General features: G+C 31.1%; 1 protein-coding gene across 3 annotated transcripts in view; it reads right to left on the bottom strand.

Moving 5' to 3' along the window:
* Positions 1–22,608, bottom strand: part of LOC118067023 (transcription factor hamlet-like) — a 46,395-nt gene continuing 23,787 nt past the window's right edge. For 2 of the 3 annotated variants that reach the window (XM_035083534.1, XM_035083533.1), the window contains exons 2-9: positions 20,628–20,717; positions 20,424–20,525; positions 20,169–20,356; positions 10,537–10,668; positions 9,682–9,814; positions 4,462–4,561; positions 3,036–3,192; positions 1–2,961 (exon numbers count right to left, since the gene is read on the bottom strand). In XM_035083534.1, the coding sequence (XP_034939425.1) occupies positions 940–2,961; positions 3,036–3,192; positions 4,462–4,561; positions 9,682–9,814; positions 10,537–10,668; positions 20,169–20,356; positions 20,424–20,525; positions 20,628–20,717 (2,924 nt within the window). In that variant the 3' untranslated portion in view covers positions 1–939. The remainder of the gene's footprint in view (positions 2,962–3,035; positions 3,193–4,461; positions 4,562–9,681; positions 9,815–10,536; positions 10,669–20,168; positions 20,357–20,423; positions 20,526–20,627; positions 20,718–22,608) is intronic. The other variant, XM_035083535.1, reaches the window with a different exon arrangement.

The following is a 22,608-nucleotide window of genomic DNA, read 5'->3' as shown; positions in this document are numbered from 1 at the left end:
TGATTAATAATTATTTTTCATAATTATTTTTTTAGCAATGCTACCACAATAAACCGCTAATATTTTCATAAATTAATAAAAATTATAAATCTATATATATTTTACAAATGTTATTTTCTAATGTCAATTTGTACAGGAACTCAATTACAATTTTTTAATTACACCTTTTTTGTTTATCATTTATTTTTTCACTCAACTCAAAAGTACTTTCGCCATTTAAGCATTTTATTTATTTATTATTTAATCATCTATTTTTAATATTCATGTTTACATTTTTAATTATATATACTTGCAAATAATAACGATTTTATCGTATCTGCTATCACAACGATGCGTAAACTCTTGGCAATCGTCTTTTTTCTCAAATTTTAATTTAATTATCTTAAATTTCTTTCATACTAGTATTTAATGGTTGATGATAAATAATTTATATGATATTTATTTAACAATTAAAATAAAACAATCATAATAGTAATAATAATAATAATAATAATAATAATCATAATAATGTGACGATAGTGATAGTAATAATGATAATAATTGTATGAAATGCATGATAAAGTAATGTGCAATGAATCTTCTTCTCTAATAATAATCAAAGAATAAAAATTTTGTTTGTATTTAATGCATTTAAATTTTATTTATTCATATTTTTTGAAAATTGTCTACAAACAAAAAAATTTCATACGAACAATTAAATATCACGAACCGTTTTAAGTACGGATTAATATTTTATTATACTAGCCACCGACAGAGCACTTTCTTAAATACAATTGCATTAAAACATTAAGTGCTATTGGAATTTTGAACAGATGCGAATATGATGCCATGATTATTTTTAAATAATTATAATATAGTTTCAATTGAAACCATTCAAAAATTAGAAGTATTACTAAAGAATATAATTTAATAATAATTAATAAATAATTGACTTTAGGACTATGTTGAAATTTCTATTACTGGTTCAGTAGTGTTATTATTTAAAAGCTCTTGTTTATTTCTACACTTAAGTTCATATTGCTGTGTTGGTGGTGACTCTTTCCCCACTAGTGGCGATAATGCATCATTTTCTTCAAGTGGTGAAGCACCCTCTTCACTGTATTCATCATCATCATCGTCATCATCGAAATCTCTTTCGTTTTTATTTTCATGTAATCTACTTTCAGGTAAATACGTAGAAAGTTGTGAGCCGTAGCCAGCATCTCCACCGTATGTGACTTTACCCATAAATAATCTTATTTCATCAAAATACGTATCTTCTCGTTCATTATCGTTACTACTACTCGGTGAATCAGCAACAGAAACAACTACACTACCATCATCTGCTTCATGTTTCTTTAGATGTCGGTCTAAATTAGTCTGCTGTCCAAAGCAACGTTCACAAAGTGGACATTTAAATGGTCTTTGTTTATCATGAATATTTCTAACGTGTCGTTGAAGATTACTAGAAATACTAAAAGATCTTTCGCAATGCTTACACTTGTATGGTTGTTCACCAGTGTGGGTCCGTAAGTGACGAGTTAAATTAGCTGATCTAGGAAAGACTTTACCGCAAAATTTGCATGAATAACGATCCTTTATTTTACCAGGTGTATGATGATGAGGGTGATGATGCGTTAAAACTGAATTTTGGAAAGGTTTCATGTTGGTAAAGGCACCTAATGGTGACCGAGCTAATAATTTATAACCTTCTCCTGGTCCAGCACCGCTCAATCCATTCATGATATTGCCTAAAAAAGGGAGCCGCGGTGGACCAAATGGATGAAGTGATGAAAGTAAGTGAGATTCTGTTGGACCACTAGGTGGAGGTGGTCCTCCAGGAAATGCTGCAAATGTTGTACTAGGCGTTCGATATATTGCTTCTAAAAACATTGGATGAATTGGTCTTGGATAAGCCATGTGAGGTGAAGTATTTGTTGGTCGTTGTTCTTGTGAAACATTGAGACACGAAGACTGAGGGCTCACAATATTCTTAAGGTCTACTTGCATCTTGTCTTCTTCTATACCTTTTTGAAGTTCCAAAGATGTTGATTCTTGACGTAATGATGGTAATGGTGGTGGTGGTGGAGGAGGTAAGGGAGGAACAGAAATAGAAGGAACTGGGCTAAGACTTGTTTCATCACGTTGTTCACGTATCTTACGTTTCTTTAAAATTCTTAAATCAAGTGGTTGATCCGTAGTGGTCTGCTCTGTCGATGATGTAGGTTCTGACGTCTCTGCTTTTATTTTAATTGATTTTATATCTGGTTTTTTCATATCGTCATCGCTGTCAGGAGTGCGTTGAACACTCGGTCGAGCTGGAGATGGTCTAAATGTTGATGTAGCTTCTTCAGCCATTGATGGAGATATTTTATTAGACTGTGGTAGAACTGGAGGTGGAGTATATTTTTCTTTTTTCGGACTGTCACTACGTTTTAATTCATCTTTTATTTTAGGTGGAAACAGTAATGGTGTATTCAAGAAACTAGGAGTATTTGGAAATATTCCAGGATACGGAGTCATTAAATTGGGTGGATAAAAAGAAAGTCCACCAGGAAGAGAAACTGGTGGTCGAGGGTAAACGAGAAAAGGATTTGGTGCTGAGACTGGTAGTTGTGGCATCGCTCCAGGTGGTCGTGGAGTTCCAGTAGGTGTAGTTGAATCGCAAAAACGTTTATGTTTTGATAAAGAAGTTCCTGTGCTGAATGATTGACCACATTTAAGACAATTCTGTTGCATACGACACGTTGAATGCATACGTTTGTGACGACATAAATTGGAAAACTGCGTGTAAGCTTTAAAACAAACTTCGCACTGGAATGGTTTTACGCTGCTGTGTATATGAGTATGTTGTTTCAATCCTGAACTTGTAGCAAATGTTTTACCACACTCTGTACAAGCGTGACTTCTTGCTCCTACGTGATTGGACCTGATGTGTCGTTGAAGATTCGACGGATCTGTAAAAACCTGTGGCGTGTTCGACTATTAGCTTTGGAAATGCCTTTATCAACTATCATTATAGATCATTAAATTAATAATATTTAAGTAAGTAATACCTTTGGACAATTTTCACAAGGATATTTACGGAGATCTCCGTGAACAATTGCACGATGACGAACTAGAAGAGGTCGCCAAGAATAAGCCCTTGGACAAGATTCACAAATATGCTGGTCAGCTGGATAACGATGACCCGTTACTAAGTGTTTATCTAATCTGTAAATGTTAAATACATACTTAGATAAAATAATTAATCAACAAGTATACAATTGAAAAAAACTCAGATAAATAAAATACGTTTATGTTAATGAAGTAAAAGACAGTTGTCCCTCAAACAACTAGATTATTTATGAGCAAATGAAAATGATGATATTTTCAAATGTAACAATTAATTAATAAGATAAAGATTAAATGATTTGAGTATTAGCAATTTTTTGCCGACAAGACGGCGCGACAGTCAATCGGAAGTTAAGATGATGACTATACGTGACTGGCGAGTAGCTTCCGCACCGATAAAAGCCCCTTTTCGCTTCTCTAAACGGGCTAGCCGTCACGTTTGATCGTCACCCCTCATACATGAAGGTATTCTTCGGCAAAAGGATATTATGGTGTGAGAGCATTGATTTTGTGGCCCTTAGACGTATCGTGTGAAGCCTATTCGTGGTGAGATAGTGCCTCTACGGTGACGATATTTCGCGCCAGATGAGCTACTAGCACGCGAACACTGATGATATATATATAGATGATAATGGCCCGCATGCAGATCTCGTTGAGAATTTCACGCGCATATACATGTATTAGGATACCACTTATGAATATATTCACATTTATGTGCACACAGATATCTCGAGTCTGACAACAGGTGCGACTCTGAAATTTTTTAGACACTTCACTATCCATCAAAAATATAGCATTGATCAAGATACAAGTATTATTTAGGGATGTATCTATTATGGTTTAGCATGAATTTATGTATACATTTATATGTTGTAGATAAATGTTTATTATTATTAACATATAATTATTGAATTAATTCGGTTTATAATTAGTTGTTTTATACAATTGAATTTAATTATTGCAAAAGATGAAATTCAACAAAATTTATTGAAAATTACATAGTGAATTGATAATAGTAATTGATTAAAACAAACTGTCAACTTGATTTCAATGTTTTTACGTGTGACATATGTGTATTTTTTTGCACTTTATAAATATTTTATTAAAATTGATCAAATTATTCATGATTGCAATACATTTATATGTCATTGCTAACACAAGAAATTCTTTAAACTAAAATATGAATTATAAAACACACATGATAAATAATCTGATTATGGAAGCTACTCGGTGAATTACGAATAATGCAATTTTATTTGATTATTAATATTTTAATATTAAATTTTTACCTCACGTTTGGTTCGATTATAAAATACTAATGACATAAAATAGAATAAAAAAAAAGAATATAAAAAGTATTGAACTTACAGATCAAGATCTAGGAATGGTTTATCACAAACAGTACACCTAATTTCACAGTCTTCTTCGTCGTCTCGATCGTCATCAACAGTTTCACTATGTTGTGATGCTGTAACAAAAAAACATTTATTAAATATTTTCTTATGCTTTTAATATTGAATAAAAATAATAGAATGGTAATTTTTTTAAAAATTGTGTTACTATCTCTAGCGTGACAATAGAATATGAGACATTTTATATGAATAATTAAATTAAAAAAAGTACGTATTACAAAATAACAAAACGATGAGGATGATATATTTATTATCAAAGCGTCTAATCACAAAAAAAGTATATACAATAACAATAAAAAAATAACTATGGGAAAAACGAAAACAAAGTTAATTATAAATTATCAGTAATTCAATAAAAATAATTACTTGATGTAATAAACCGAGAGAAATGATGCTATTATGCGATACCAATTGATGTGTATGTGATGAAATAATTTCTGGTATGCTGATCCTCAAACATCCAGCACACTACTGACTACAAACACAATAGATGAAATGATGCTCTAATTCGCGGATACCGAGTTGTCCTATAACATAAATGCCACTATAGGGGGTAACCAGGACTGTTTGCCATTGGTAAAAGCAGTTCAATGCGTTAGCCAATCACAAGAGACTACATTGTAGTTAGTCGCCCCCGCAGCGACTTGCACCCCCGAATGTCATGACAGCAGAATCAAAAGGGACCGAGAAACGTTAAAGCGGCATAACACGATTTATTATTCTAGGTGAATTATTATTATATACTCAATGCGGTGTGCAATAGATTTAGTTGCGCTATACTCAATCATCTTCTATGTTTACAGATCTTATTCGATTCTATTTCCAAGTGGTAATCGTTTCTTTTTATTATTTATAGACATTGTCTGTAAAGAGAGAGTTGTAAAAATAAGAGTATGTCGTCATATGAAACATATTGATAACTTCAACGGTTATTTAAATCTCCTACTGTACACTTGTCCTACCATATGTTATGAGAGTTAACTTTACCCCCAACAGATCTTCATGGGAACCGGGCACGGTACCGTACACTATTAACCATCACCTATCCCTTCCGGCCTTTTTCACTCTTCCGTTTCTATCACTCTGCTTTCCTGACTTTTTAATACCCCCTGTGTGGTATTTTTTCGTGCTTTCAGATATACAAATTATATGATATGCCATGCTTCTGCATGAAAGACATTTTTATGAACCCTGAAGTTCTATGTAGCCTTGAAATATTCCAAAACTGTGAGAAAAATGTTATACTTCACAGTCATTTGCACCCATGTTTTAACATAACTTTTTTAATACAAGTTTAAATAACATAATTTTAAAACTAAATTGTCCAAAAATAAAAAATGATAAATATACATATTGATTCACAATTGTAAGTATTTTATTGAAATAATAAATAGGTAGATTATTTTTTAAGTTCCTCAAGGTTGGTAGTATCTTTGTCCAACATTAGACCAATATATTCAACCTTTCATTGATATTTCCTATTTTGATTCGTAAAGTTTATTTTAATCACAGAAATATTGAAAGAATATTTGATTCATCATCAACCGATTAATGACAATCATAGAAATCTTTTTGTTTACTGAATGATGAAAAAAAACATATTATTCAAACAATACAATTTAGGGTACAGCCCTTGATTACTCTACCTCAACCTTGTTTATTCTAAATTTCAAGGTAATTTTTTTATAATACCAATAAATTTATTAGACTCCCATCATCTCCATAACAAAAATTTTATTTAATTTAAAGCCCAATAGTTAATATTTCTTTACGAATGAAAATAAGTGAAATTTAATTCTCTTAGAAAGTGAAATGTATGACATGAGCTTTTGATGTTTATTGATTTTGAAAAGATAACTTATAAAAATATCAATATGGTTCCTATTTTTTCATTCCAATCACTAGTTAACAGTTGAAAATATTATGTTAATTCGAACTTTAATAATAGAGACTTGTCTGGAGTCACGTTGCGGAAAGTCAACAGGTGGGCATCCAAGACTCGACTTCACCCCCTGCCAAGTCAGTTGGCCGTTGCATGGGAAAAAGTAACGGAAATCAATGTTCTAACAACCTTCCTACTTTAGTCGTACATCCTTTTACTTAATTGTTATTCCTTTTGATATCAACACGTGTAGACTTACTGTTTTATATAAAAATATTATAAATAATAACCAGTAAAGTATATTTTATTTAAACAATAAAAAATTGGTGAAGTCAAATGGAACAAAATTGATTGATAAATTTGTGCGTTTGTTTTCAGAAAAGTAGATGTATTATGAGACAGCAAAATAAGCTTCAGATATGGTCATATTGATGCATGATGGGATGGAGTAGATTATTATACAAGAATACGATAGGGTGAACGAAAATCATCCTCCCTCGGACTACATGTCGCGTGGCCTTTTGTAATGTACCCTTTTTTCACCCTGTACTTTTTTCTAACTTGTAGAACCCTGATTACGCGCGTGTTAATCGTCAATAAAAATTATATAAATTATTGTAATCCTTCAAATGGATATATTTTTTAAAGCTCACTGATGTTTAATATTTTCATTTATTCGTATGAAATACGGTGGGTTCAACAAGAAGTGAAACCTACAAATACATTCCCTTTTTTCGAAATTTTGAAGTTGATATTATTAATATTAAAAAAAAACAATCCACGAGTTACAATAAAAAAATTTATTTATATGATCAATTTGTATTTAATGGAAGATAATCGTGCGTTTGCTTTGATAAATAATCAATATTTCTATGGAACAATGGAAGTTATCGAATGTTTATAAGATCAACATCTTATTTTGATTTATGTTAGAAATAAAAGTGTGAACATACATACAACTAATAATCCAGTTTTCGCTCGTTGACACGTGGCAAAATGTGAGGAAGTTATCTCGTTAGAATATTATATTAAATGCTGTGCCATTTGAATACGTCTCAATGCATAAGTGTATGTGCACCCCACGTAGGCGTGTAAAAGCGAATTTCATTCTCCTTGTACGACAGACGATGAAGAAAAAAAATGATGTTAGGGAGAAGATTATGGGCGCAGATGCTCCAAAAGAAAGGGGTAGAGAAAATGGGGTGTGTGCTGTTTGTTTGACATCATTATTCTCGTCCTCATTACGCAATTAGAAATCATTTGGAGAATTCTTTCCTCACACAATCTGCTACTAATAATAACATATTTAAATTCATAAATTATTTTTTTTGTGAAAGTCTTGTTGAAAGTAATATAAAATTTTAATTTTAATTTGAAAAAAAAAAAAAAAAAAAAAAAAAAATTTGTTTACTTATAAAGCAGTTTCTTTAAGAGAATATATATAGAGAATAATTATTGTAATCATCAATCTTTTTGACTTTTCTCTGAAAGTTACTTTCTTATATCTTTGAAGAAATTAAATTTACTCCTTAGTCATACCCCTACTTATTTTTTATGACGATAGGGGCGTTGTAAATGAGTCCTTCAAGACTTTTAATTAATTTTTAAGTTATCACCATTGTCTTCATAAGTTTAACTAACTTAATTGATATTCTTAGTGTAGTTACAATAGTTTTAAAAAAAAAATTTTTTTTTTTTTAATTGAAATAAAAAAGTTGTTTTTTTAATTTTTGATGTATCATCATAAATAAAATCATTGATAAGAAAAATAAAAAATCGTTAATTTGTGTTTTGATTTCTATTAAAGTCATCAACTTGAGTTCATAAAGCTTTTGACTGATCCGTTAACCTACGCCCTCTTTACAACCCTCTTCATTTATCATACATGGGGAGATAGTAGAGCTACCGTAATTACGCGTAAACATTTAACCGGAACCAGCCGATGCCATTTCCGGGGTAACTTGTGCTCGTGACTTTCACTTACGTTAATATTGTTTATATCAATCAGATAATTTTTATCCGTTTTTCTCATTATTATAATTATGTTGACTTTGCAAATTTTTATATCAATAAGTATTTCACTTCTTTTTTCTATTTCTTAGTCTTCTACTTGATTGTACTTAATAACATTATAGAAACTACTCACGAAATTTGTGACGTAATCTAAAGTCGTAGAACGTAAAATTTTGATAATAAGCCCAGTTTTAATTACTTCAACATCTGGCTGTCACATTTCACCCTCTTTCACTTGTTATATACTTATACCTTGGAGGAAAGTTACAATACTGATAATATGACATAACTATTTCGTCCTCACAGCTTATAAATTATCTTACTACTAATCACAATTATTAATATATTTTTTCAAAAATAAATAAAAGAAATATATTTGAAATTATGTAATAATATTATCAAAAAATAAAGAAATTTTAAATGAAAATCTAAATAATTGAGTTTTATATAATGTAAAAAAGTGAGTCCTAGTATTCTAATAACTTTAATATTTTGTATTCAAATAAAAATCATTTTTTCTTCAAAACAAAATAAAATTAATCATATATTCAACTCAAATAAATCAAGTTCATGAAGCAAAATAAAAATATTGTTCTGTCCAAGAATCTAAAAACAGTAGATTAAAAGCTTTGATTATCATGACCTGAGATAAAAAAATAAATAAGTATAATAGTGCTTGACTTCTACTTCTTCGATAAAATCCAAAGAATCTTTTGTACATGAAATAAATTTGAAGAATCAGTTGAATTATAATTTAAAAGTCCTCCTATAATATTTAAAATGATTTTATTTTGTTTGTCAGAGCGAAACTTTTTTAAATAGTAAAATACAACGATGTTGTGGATGTAAAAAATCGTAACACTATCAAAAGGGTCGATTAAACATCCCATGCAAAGTAGGGGTCAAATTTAAGGTACGTTGTTAACTAATCTAGTGAGTATGATCGTCCTGGCACACGCGGGGGCTCGTGCGCAGATAATCAACGCGAACACAGTGCACTAACTGTGGTGTAATACTCAACGGTAGTCCAGGTGAATCACGACGCAGTCAGAGAAGCATGACGAGTGTCGTGATGGCTTTTACGAGTCACGATTTACCCTCCATTTGCCCTCATCATTGTGTTACTATACCACCTGCCTATATTCATCGTATATAATAATCGTATGCACACGAGTAGCATGTATTGATATGTATAAGATAGGACATAGTGAATTATTCTGATATTCTATACAGTCACTCTGGTCACGTGACAAAACATTTTCAAGGATTTGATATCCTTACCACTCTCACCAGCCTCGCGATCAATTCTATCTTCCGTTAAGTGTTCGTCTGATATATCTTGAAGTTGGATGGGCACTTTTGCGATTAAAAGCTCTTCTTTAGCTGCAATGTCTCTCAAAGCTTCGTAACATATCTGAAAAATGCATTAATTATTAATACTATTCTTCAAAATTTTTCATTAATTTTTATAAAATTATTTTTGTATCAATAGAAAGCAATATATTTTTAAATTTTTGACAATTTGTTAAAATTTTTGAATAAATATTTTTAAAGCAAAGTTTTTAATTAAATATAATGATTTGTGAAAAAATAACATTCAAGTATCATTGACGACTTTAGATAACAAAGACAATTTATTCAAGCTGTCTCTAAACATAAAAAATATGTACTTGGGCTCTGGATGTCGTTAAACACCAAGGATCAATATCATGCAATTTTATTTCCTTACGACATCTACAGTGCTTTAATGATTATTTTTCAAACATAGTATGATAATTATTGGCTACGTGACTGCAATGGTTATTACGATTACTTTGTGTTTGTTTGTAAGATTGACAACAGGAGTTTATTTAAATAGAAGTAACATATGGTGTATTGAAAAAATATCAATTAGCAATTATTATTTCTCATTTTAATGTAACTAGTTGTATTTGTAGAATAATTGTCAATTTTTTGTTAAATGTAAAAACGATATGTTCAGTTATTATGATAATAATTAACTTCATTATAAGTACAATTCTCCAGAACGATATTTTTAATTTGCTATAAAATATAGTTGAAATTTTATTTACTGCATTAAGTTCAATTATGAAGCATTCTATGCTGATGGAAAAAAAATAGTTGATTTATGATTACCTGTTCTCTAATTAAGACATGGCGCATATTAATAGTGTGGAGTTTGCTAGTGCTGCGAATATATTTAAGCCAATTACTGGCTTCATCAGAAGCATCCAGCCATCCTCGGACTCCATTTCCGGAGGCACGAACCTGTCGAAAGTAGAAAAAAAAAGAAAATAAAACAGTTAAAAAGCTTTCAGGAACACTTGGAACGCGAATGAGGTAATGTTTAGATCCGGAACATTGCGTTTAACGGACTAACGCTTGCAGCAAAAACCCTCCTCCATCCCTATCATCATTTTACATTTCTCTTTAGTTCTATCCAGTGCTTTTAGCTCGAGACAAGTGATTTTTTCAATTGTCTTGCGACCGCACACGGTCTCGCGACGCTTGGCCAACCAAGCGTCGCGATTTCCCCTCAATTTAGAGTCACCCCAAGTTTAGCATCCAACCCCTGAGGACAACTACGATCGTCAAGTTTTATCGTTAACCACTGCTCGTCCCCTTCTCTTACTTTTCTTTTGCACTTGTCGTCATTTGGACCAATTGTCAATTGAGGCGTGAGAATCACCTTATTGCTGGCAATAAAGCTCTATTGACTATTTACATTTAAATAAATTAATGATTGATGGAATAAAAACCGAGAAAATATCACGCATGTAGAAAAACATACTCTGTTATCACAAATCATTGCTTTTTCCATTAAAATAAACAAATCACTAGGTTTTTTAGTTGGGAAAAATGTGATGTATCATGAACAAGGGGGTAGTGTTTCTTAAAAATATGGATGAATAAAACTCAATTTTAATATGTAATTATGATAATGTTTGAAATGATGATAATTATTCATGATATTGAATTGAAAATAACTCCTTTAAAAAATAAAAGTGATAAATAGTCGTAAGTTTAAAATTATTCTGTTCATGCTTATACCACCTGTCGGTTATGATAAGAAACTGCATTTTCAAAAATCAATATTCTTCAACCCAAGTGGATAAGTTAGGGATATATATGATAGTATTATAGAGAGTTTTGTTACTCATCGAGTTTCTGCTTGAATTAATACACTCTCTAATGTTCAATAAGCCGAACAAGCTTCCGATATTTTTTATTATTAGGATAATCCTTATTTGCATTGAACCGAATACGTCTCTTTACCTCGCGTTTAAATCTTCAGAAAACATGGGATGAGCTTTTGCTTGTTTACGCTTCAACACTTTATTTTTTATATCCATACTCTACATTGTAAAAGTTTATCCACGATTAAATCATTCACTTTTGAAAATTTATATGCAACATTTCACTTCAAATATCGGTGACTATCCTTATGTTATTTAATGATTGATTATATTAAAAAAAAAATTATATAACGAGGAAGAAGAACATTTAGAAAATGTATTCAATTTTTATGGTATATATTAAAAAGAACTTTAAGATGTATTCCTTTCGAATGGGCACGAACGACTCAAGTAACAATGGCCAAGCTTGCTCTGTATTGCACCAGGTAATACAGGACAGATTATTAAAATTCTCAGTCTGTCACATCGTCCACAATGATGCGTTAACTTGACATCTACTAGCACGCAAGGGATATGCTCTCCATCAGTTTTTCTTTCTTCACTCTGCTTATACAGTTTTTAGAATTTTACAACTCTACAGACTGCAGAGGAAGATCTGAAAATCTTCTCACAGCAGGAACTTTCATGCTTTGTCGGTATCTACTCCTAGACATGTACAGACAATTCGGAGGATAGATTTATCTAGCTAAGAATTTTCCAATCGGTTCTACACAATTGGAAGTTCTACGATGGTTTAAGAAAAAATTTATAATAGATTTTTATTAGGAAATATACATTTTCATGATTAAATCGATAGTTAAAGGAATTATAAAGGTTTTATTGTTAACAAAAGAAGAAAGAATATGAACGATAACACATGCTCATGAGAAAAAATGGTGTAGTATTTTTGGAAATAATATTCAAATGATTTTTTGATGATTTGAGAAAAATCCTATTAAAATGAATTTATTTTTTTAGCGGTCATGAATAAGTTCTTTCAAATGAATTTTGTGAACGAAGTTTATATTTGTAATCAGCATCTCCAAAAACCCTCGAAACAGTCGTTGAAATCACTAAAAGTCTTTACATTTTATAAGTTTTTTTTTGTTGCTTTTTACAGCCATTATTTAACAAGTTAGATAAAGTAATATGGACTGGTAAGATGCAAGTTTATCAATGCTTATTGAAATTAATTAATAACTATTTTTTAATTATCCCAGAGTTGAGTTATTGTTCTAATTATACCACTAGATTTTAAGTACATACATAAACGAATTTAAAAATGATATGATTAAAATGATAATTGATAACTTTGATTATTATGGATTATAAGCATCATGCTGTAAACCAAAATAATTAGTAAACAAAATATCACAACAGGGTCCAGTTATGTTGTTGTTGTATCATCACATTTATAAATGCAAGTTTGGTTTACTAAAGATGTAATGAAAAACTGAAGAATTTAGTATAATAAGCCATTCATAACTGTACATGTGCACCTACAAGTCCAAGATCCTCATCATAAGCAAGGACACGAGGAAGATCCTTTTCACAGTATGGGGTATAAGTCTGTCTTAACAATATACAAAATCATTGCTTTTGTAACCTCACACCTTCAACAAAACCTATCCACCAGATGAAGGCATCCGGAAAAGATTTTTCGCTGATGGTTTTGCTGAAATACTACGTTGATGGCGTTCAAAATGGACAGTGCATGGAAAGCTTGAATGAGATCCCTCCTAATCGGTAACGTTCCACATCGCATCACTTTGAATAGAACCGTACGATGGATTATACTACCACATTGATTGTCATCTTAAAATCTATCCTGCTTTCATACGAAATTGTACATCTTCCTCATGGAACGTGTTTATAAGAATAGAGACATTACTGACAGATATTGATCTCATTGTCACCGCAGCTCAAGTCGATAATTCTTTGAATGAAATAAAATTTATTCAAGATTTTTTTTTTATTTGACGCTGTAATTATAATTATAAATCACTTGTCATTAAGATTTTTTTCCAAAAGGTAGTGACCGTGAGGGAAGAAAAAAATGATAGAATAAAATGAGAATTATTTATATGAATATTTTGGATCGATGAACGAATGATAGTTCAAGTTTGATGCTTGACGCAGAAATGCTTTTAGTGCTCACAGCATGTACTTTCATCCGTAGCATTTGACATCACACTCAGTCAGGATTGAAATAAAGTGTATATAAAAGTATATTGTCCATATCTATTTTTTCATCATTTATATCTTGATATTGGTATAATGTTAAAAAATGAGTTTCTTTCAAAAAAATACATAAAATTTTGTAAGAAAATTTATTTAAAAAGCGTCAATGGAAATTAAAATGACATGATCTAAAAACTGAAATTATACTGTTTCTTTCCAAATAAAAAATAATTGTTATTAGTATCAGATGGGAAAATTGAAGTCCTTTTACTTTAAAGTAGTGTAACTCGTGCGGAAATAATGTTCATATAATTTGACTAATCAAAACCATTTTCTACAACTTGTGAAGTATATCAAAAAAATAAAAAATTTCTTATTAAATCAATAATATGGCTTATCAATATTAAAAACCGTGAATAAATTTTTCATGTATTAGATGGACACTAAATCTTCTAAAGGACTATTGAAAGCAGAATATATTTTACTGCTAATTATTCTTCAACCGATAGTATAGAGCAGAAAATATCACTTCAAGCTCTTGAAGCGATTGACGAGTGTAAAAAATTAAACAAGTACGATGGCGTGACATAAAGATTATAGACTATGAGAGTAGTCACAGAATATAAACGATCAAAATTTATAAGATATTTGAATGACAAGCTGCAAATTAAGCTTGAGGTGTTCTAATTGGATCTGCAATCTTTACGATGACAACCAACACGTCTCAGTAATTGAATTACGTTGATAAAATATTTCATCAACTGAGATTATGTACATATGTATATCATTTTATGGCTCTAGTATATCTCAAACAAATAATAAAAATATGGGAACAAAAATGCTTTGACCCACTTGACTTTTTGAGAGAATAACATGATGAAATTGTGCTCTTCGATCCGTATCTAACACGCAGCAGATGCCTCCCTCGCTACAACTATTTCTCAATAACTCTCAAGGGAAGCTACCCTATAATAGTATCTAACAGTATAAATTATATCAGAATCGCGTCAAAAACAGCCCTTCATGATCCATCATTAGATACCTATTTACCAGAAAATTTGCCAATATTTTCTTCATTTTTTTCACCCTACCTTGCGCACTAGACGACTTGGATTTGACATGAAAGTTCCCCAATTATGCGCAGTTTAAAAAAAAACAGTAATTTATGATTTTACATAGACACAAATCTAATAAGTATATATTTACTACATTATTTAAAGTTAAAATGTTATAATTGTTAGACTATTCTACAAAGGGAATTAATTTGGTGTAAACTACGTAGACTTGCTTCATCTATCCTTTTTGTTCATTCTCTCATTCTTTCTCTCTCTCTTCTTCCACAACGGTACAAACATCAATTATGCAATGTCGTCGAGGCATAGTACTAACCTATAGTCTGTATTCGTAGGTATGTACAGTATATATTGACTTTAGGCTGTAACTCGCCTCATGGACCAGACTAGTTCGGTTATTGTGCACTTTGACGTGTGTGCCTAGTTATGTTAACCCAACAGGAGCTATCGCAACGTAATACCCCAGAATGTTAATTTACATTTTGCTTGCATTCATAATGATATAAAGTATTTATCAATTTTGTTTTCATTAATTATTTAATATTTTTCAAGATAAAATTACTTATTTTCTTCTTCCTCTAGTTAATTAAAAAATGACATTATGAAAAGAATTGAAAAATGAAATTAAAATAAGTAAATAAATTGATCAAATTAATTGAAAAACAAGTTTGAATAATTGAACATAATTAATTAAAATACTCTGAGAAGTTTTGTTAATTAAATAATTGATATGCTTTCCGTGTATTATCTGTCACTTATTTGTCATGCTGATAATGATTGCTATTTACTTTTCACCTTATGTATATTCATGAAGTAGTGTAGGTGAATGTGTGCATGTATGTGTGTACAAATATAGAGGATAGTCTGATCGGTGTGACTGAAATGAGACAATCGAGTACGAAACATCAAAGGCAGCAGTGATTGTTTCCCGTAAATTATAACCAAGCTTTGCACTTACTCGACTTCTCGTTATGAGTTGCGAACAAGTTCAATTAAATCTACGGTCGGGGGTGTTGGGAGACGTCGTAGAACGGCTTCCTACACACGAATCGCCCTTCGTCACTGCAATTGCTGCTTGGGTCTTGGTCCAACTTTGGAGAAAGAGCCCAGATGACGTACACACCAGGATAAAGCATAAGAGAAGGAGGAAAGGGGGAGGGTAGCACAGGAAAATAAGCACGTGCAAGACAGAGAAGGGTGATAAGAAAGACGTCGAGGGTGGCAGAACGTCGACACTCACTGAAGCATGTTAATAATGATGATGATGACCCCAAGGACTCATGAGCTCATGGGTAACACGTGTTGCAGTCAACCATTTAGATACCTTTCTCATGAGATTTATGTCTCATTGTTATTTCACTGGAGCAGCAGATGCTACTAGATTATGATGAATCTTAACATGACAACACCATTAAATTGGTTATTATTCCATTTTAATCATCCTTTATTGTATCATTTTTCACTTGTGTTTCCACTCATCTTCCAAACATATAACTTTACGATGACAAATTTTTTAATGAACTCAATTTATCAATAACTTCAGTTGCAATTATTTAATTTTTATTGAATAGATTACTGATCTAGACGAAAATATTGATTTAATATTTATAAATAATTATGTAGTAATGCTCTAATTTAGATCAATTTTATACTTTAATCTATTTTATTTATTCTCGATTGGAATAACTTCGAACTTGATTATCACGTGGCAAAACACCTATCATGATTTGGCCCTAAAAATAATGTAAATTTCAGAATGATATAATAGACACATATATGTATATTACCAGCATTATGAAAGTATATCATAATTCTATTTACATAATGCAATGAAGGTGCAGGCAACAACTGTCAATTCAGATGAAATATAAGATGAAAAAAACTTGATCCTAAGAATAGAACTAGTTAGTTAGTTTACAACTTAGTTGACAAGTTACATGTTGCATTTCGTTTTGTCATTATTTGCATTGTAAGCGAGACCTGTATCAGTTTATTATGTATTATATTCTAATTAAGTCATACATGCAGGTTCTCTGAGTTTGCTTATTTATACATTTATATTCTTATTACAACAAGACAAATAATTACATGGATTCGCTTCTTATTGTATTTATTTCTAGATAAATCTGAGATAAATATACTTTTGTAATTATGTTGTTTATTTGTACTTTTTAATTCAGAATATTTAAATAAATTCTATTATAATTATGAAGTGATAATTGACTTATGCGAAATATAAATTACAAAGTTTCTTTGAAGAAGTTACGCTCGATTTTGATTTTTCAAGACTTAATTCAGTTTTCATTCATAAGATTTTTTTTTGTTTTTGGGTCAAATTTTACTCAAAAAAGTGAAACCTAGAGCAGAAGAACTTTTTTAAAGGATATTCGAGTGAAAGTAAATTGACCGGTCTTTTTAGTGAGATGACCATCGGTGATCTTTTGACATCCGTTACGGAGGTTCGTCAACGTCTGACGAAGTGACAATGAAAAATTCCAAGGGTCTGATTGTCACTTGTTTCCTGCCAATTCTCCCTCAGCTTATTCTCGTGGACTTTTATAACTTCTCATTTGCTTGAATTACATTCTCTTCGGTATTTTTATCACATCAAAAACGTTTGTTAAATTTAAATACATAAACTTTAATGGCCAATAGAATATATACACATTGTAACCCTATTCCTTGAGAACCGATTTCTTTCTCTCTTGCGAATAAATATCGATTTAAATATCTTTATAACAATTTACACTGAATGAGAATAAGAAATACCTGAGCTCAGCCTACTGAGATAAATCATTTGAATTTTCAATTCTCGCGTAATATTGGTATTGTTAAATCATTTCCGAGGCTTGACCACTCGTTTGAGTTCTTTAAGAGTAATCGCCTTTACAATACACCACGGGGTGCAATTGTAAGTTTTCAACAATTTGCTGAAAATTCTAAAACTCTTGAGGTTTTTCTATTCTTTTGATCACAAAGGTGAGAATGAAGTTTAGCTGAATAAATAACTTGTTTATTATAACGTATATTATAAAGTCCTGGTATGTTTTTTCATAATCATTAATAAATGAATTTTTAATTATGCGTAATCGTAGGTTTTATTAAAATATTATTAAAACTATAGGGATATAATAGGACAGGAAAGAAATATCATCAATATAATTTGTCAGCGACATACGTTTGTAATATAATGGTCTTTGTGTGGTTTTCCACACGATTTGACAAAAAAGTATCGTGGTAGCTAGGTCACTATGATGCGTGTGAGCCATTCATATAGAAAATACGTGTAGTGGGTACAGATTGGAAGAAAATAGAGCCTAGTGGTTATGGTACGTGCGAAAACTATCATTTAAACATAAAAAATAGAAATATATTGGCAAAAATATTCAAATTTCTTCTTATAATTTGATCTTGCATCAAGAATATCAGAATATTTTATTTACATATTCTATAAAAATTTTTTCAAAATTTTTCGCCAGAAAAAAATAATACTAAAGAAGATTATTCGCAAAGAGATAACAAGATAATTTATTTAATCGAGATCGTTAAATCATTCACGCAATAGTATCAGAGGGGTAAAAGAGTGAGACGTTACGCGTGATTGAACTAAGCTAAAAATTGGTTTAGTCACCATCATGGCACGCCGTATCGTAAGATTACGCGTCACCGCACACTATAAACTTACGAGAGTCTACATATTATATTCGTAAGTAAAACAGAGACAACAAATAACCAATACGAGATATTCATGCTCTTGTCTTTCTCATTCTCTTGTGACCCTCGTGTTGTTCCCCCTGTTCTCCCGAGCCTTCCTATTTTTTTGTACCCTCAGATCATCGAAAAAATAAGAGCCAATCCTTGTGGCAGGTGAGGTAATATACCAATGCCAAAAACTTGAGGGCAAATCCTTTCGTTTTCAAATTCTCATTCTTTGAATTTCTTACCCCTATTTTGATTTGTCAATGAATAAACAAGGTGAATGAATATCACAATATACAACTGAGTGTTGCTAAAAATTTTTTTTAACTTTGCCCGTTTCTGTTTTCATTTTTTGAGGGTTTATTTTGTAATGTAGAAAACCTGAGAAATTGATTTTGGTGCTACAGTTTTTTTTTAAATAAAAGGATGATTGATATCGAGTATTTTAATACCATTCAAGTCAAAACGTTTGACTTAAATGATGTTGTTAGATCAGACTTATTGAATTTCAATATTCAATCGTGAATTATAACTAATCACAATTAGGATGAAATAAGGTTATTTCGCACCACAGATAATGTGGTGATAGACTCTTAAGTCTTCTTAGCTTTACTCTACCCTACATTCATTGATACAAGTCTAGCATAAATAATGTAATAACATATAAAAAGTTATTGGGACTGATTAATAGTTGGTACTTAACAAAATCAATTCCTTGACGAGGAAGTATTTAAAAATGAGAATAATAAATACGCTATAGAATTGAACAATGGTGTGAAAAAAAAAATCGTTCAGAGTTCCCAACTCATCGCCTTTCTTTCTTTATCTTTCAAGTTCATTCTGATGGTCCAAATGAACGTGAACGTATGTCGCGTATAGACGTGATAGATCGGTCAACGAAACGAAGGGGTAGTGTGCTTTAATCGATCCTGTAATCGCCAGTCGACAGTTGGTCCAACAGCCTTTTTGTCGTGTTTTAGATGGATAGTGCCATTTACATTTTGTCAGTGCGACATGCGCTTACCTCCCGCACTATCATATCTATCACCTTTTACTCAAACGTACCATATAGAACATACATATCTCTGGAAAAACCCTTTCACACGTTACTATACATAATCGCATGATATAATTAAATAATGGATCCATTTTAACTTTATAATGAATCGCTGAAATGGAAAATTATGTTTTCAGTCAATCGAAATGTAAGAGACATATTTGTTGAGAAATTTGGGTTGTACTATTGACGGGTAGGTGTCCAAGAGCCAATTGACAGATCTGTCAGCATGGATGACACTCCGAACACTGTTGTTGAGCCAGGTGGGCCTGTCGAGAACGAGAAGAGACGACTCTATGTCATCGGCATCTGCCGGATAATACTTGGAGGATTAAAAGCAACTCACTTGGTGGTTGAGCGCGTCCTAAACGAACGACTAACATTTCTTTAATCTTCCCTATAGTTATAAACAGATCGATCATCTTTCAAACGGCTCCAATTCCCGTTACTTTGATATCCGATAAGATTTGCGTGTGAATCTTTAACGTAATCGTCCCCTTTGACATCTTTTTCTCATATAACATCGCAAAATCATATCCTTATATAATACTTGGACTGAATTGAAGTATCGAAAACACTCACCTCCCATGCGTAACGCAGATTGTGTGGTTCACTGACCCATTTCCCTAAGAATGGTCCAAATCTAGCACCTTTTGGAATTTTTATTTTTGCTCTAACTAAGGGATTTCCGTAGGATGAGTATTCTACTTCAATCTCTGGTACTGGTGATAACCAATCTCCATCTTTTGGCTCGTCTTTTATCGTTTCTTCTGTAAATTTAGTTACGAATTAGGTTCATAGACATTTTTTAGTTAATTTTTAATTAGTGAAACGTACGATAATTTGATTCGTATGGTTGATCTGGCCTCGATTGTCGAATACACAAATCCCAGGATTTATTATCATCGATTTTAGGTTTTATCGATGAGTTTTCTGTAACTATCAAAAAATTATCACTTTTATTATAAGTGCATTGAGGGTGTGGATAGTATAGAGGATGTGGGTGCATATTTTTTTGTTTGTAATAGGAATGTTCATTACATTCTTCCATTTCTGAGCTGTCAACAACTTCACCTCCACCGCTACTAATGACACCACCACCTGATGGTACTTCACCTTCGTCGCTGCTACCTAGAATGAATGAAACACAATTAAGTCAAAATTCATTATATAAATATTTCTCATCAAACATGAATCAATTTTTATATACTTGTAGAAGTACTTTACAAGAAAATTGATTGCAATAAAAAAAAGCTTAGCTAGCGAAAAAATTCATGATTGGATTTTTTGAATAAAATGATTCATTCAAGTCAAAATATTATTTTTAGGTTCAGATTAAAACATCTATCACTTTCTTATTTTAAATTCAATGAAAGAATATTTTTGATGAAAGATTACAAACAATAACTAAATAGCAATTGTGAAATAAATGACAAAATCATACAATATCATAACTTTTAAGAATCTTAGTTTATTCAAATGATCGAAATATTAAATACTGAAATGTAGACTACAATTTCTCTTAATAGTAAAGATAATAAGAAATAATTGCAGAGGCTTTATCACAACAATGGCACACTGTTTGTGGTTTTGCTTTTGCACATGCCACGTAAGGAAAAAGAATCAGGACTGTCGTGTGTGTCTTTATAGCTCCCACGGTATAATAATATATATCTATTTAAGCTGAGGATCCGTGTATTTATGTGCTAGAGTATAGAAACTGTTTCGAGCGATAAGACCGGCGTTTTATTTGAGACCGGCGCGTTTTGATGACAAATATATCAAGTACAAGAGAGATGCACACCTATTGTAATACATATATACAGATATGTTTTTTTTCACACTGTCTCAAAAAATATCATCGTATATCATGTCATAAATTAAATTGATTCAAAAAAATAACTCTATATGAAGTGATAAAAATAAATTTGTAAATATAATATCCAATATTCTAGGAAGTAATTCTAGATTTAATGACATTTCAAATACATAAATATATACAGAAAATAAAATTGTCCGTTATCACTGAGCATTTATTCTTTTTTAGTCAATTTAATATAAACTATTAATTAATTATTTAACAAATGTATAAATAATTTCAAAGGCTTAGTGAATTACTTTTTTGAGATAACAAACTTTGTAAAAATTAAAGAATAGAATGATTAATGTAGCGATATTGGATTTCAATAAAAATAATCGATTAAGCGTAAGAAGTAGTATTTCTCAGTACATCCTTATTGTCTGAATTTCTAAACAATAGAAAAGAGTCTTTTTTGTTATGAAAGTTTTAATCGATAATGTAAACAGTATAAAAGAGGATTAACATGAAAGAAAAGATTCTGATTCACAAGAGGGTGTCGTTGGACATGTTTGTCAGATATGATACTTTGTCTGGCCACTTGACAGCTTGTGTAATATTGTAAAGTGTACTTTAAATATGTACTTCAACTCCTGTATATTCATGTCTACAGTTGGTTCTTCTTATTTTAAAAGATGATCATCAAGAGAATGATATATAAGTTATTATGATACCGTGAAGTGGAATTTATAAAAGAATTACTTGTAAAATAATAAAACTGCGTGGGAATGATTATGAAGTTTGCTAGATTAATCAAGATATCGTTAATACAAAAGATATTGGTGTGAATAATAATAGCCCGTTGTTGTCATTGTATTACATGAAGAATTATAATTTAGGGGTTAGTGTCTTCTGATACAACTTTCCTTCTTCAAAATCTAATCATTTTTTCCTCTTATTAGATCCCCGGGAAACTCAATAGATAAATCAACAAATTAGCAGTATCAAAAGAGCGACGGAGATTGCTCTATAACGGCTGTTCACACGCGCAAACAACCGCATTTCAACCGCAAAGGACATCCTGGTGATACGCAATATATCCCCTTAACTATTCCAATTTTTAAATCATCTACGGATTGTTTTTATCCTCCTTGCATTTATATTTATTTACTGTTTTATTTCATGTAAATTGAAAACACATATTTAAAGAAGTACACTACTGTT

Source organism: Chelonus insularis, unplaced genomic scaffold (genome assembly GCF_013357705.1).
Source record: "Chelonus insularis isolate UGA/USDA-ARS -01 unplaced genomic scaffold, ASM1335770v1 contig_359_pilon, whole genome shotgun sequence".
Taxonomy (NCBI): Eukaryota; Metazoa; Arthropoda; class Insecta; order Hymenoptera; family Braconidae; genus Chelonus; species Chelonus insularis.
Note: the sequence above shows the minus strand (reverse complement) of the source record. Positions and strands in the feature narration are given on the sequence as shown.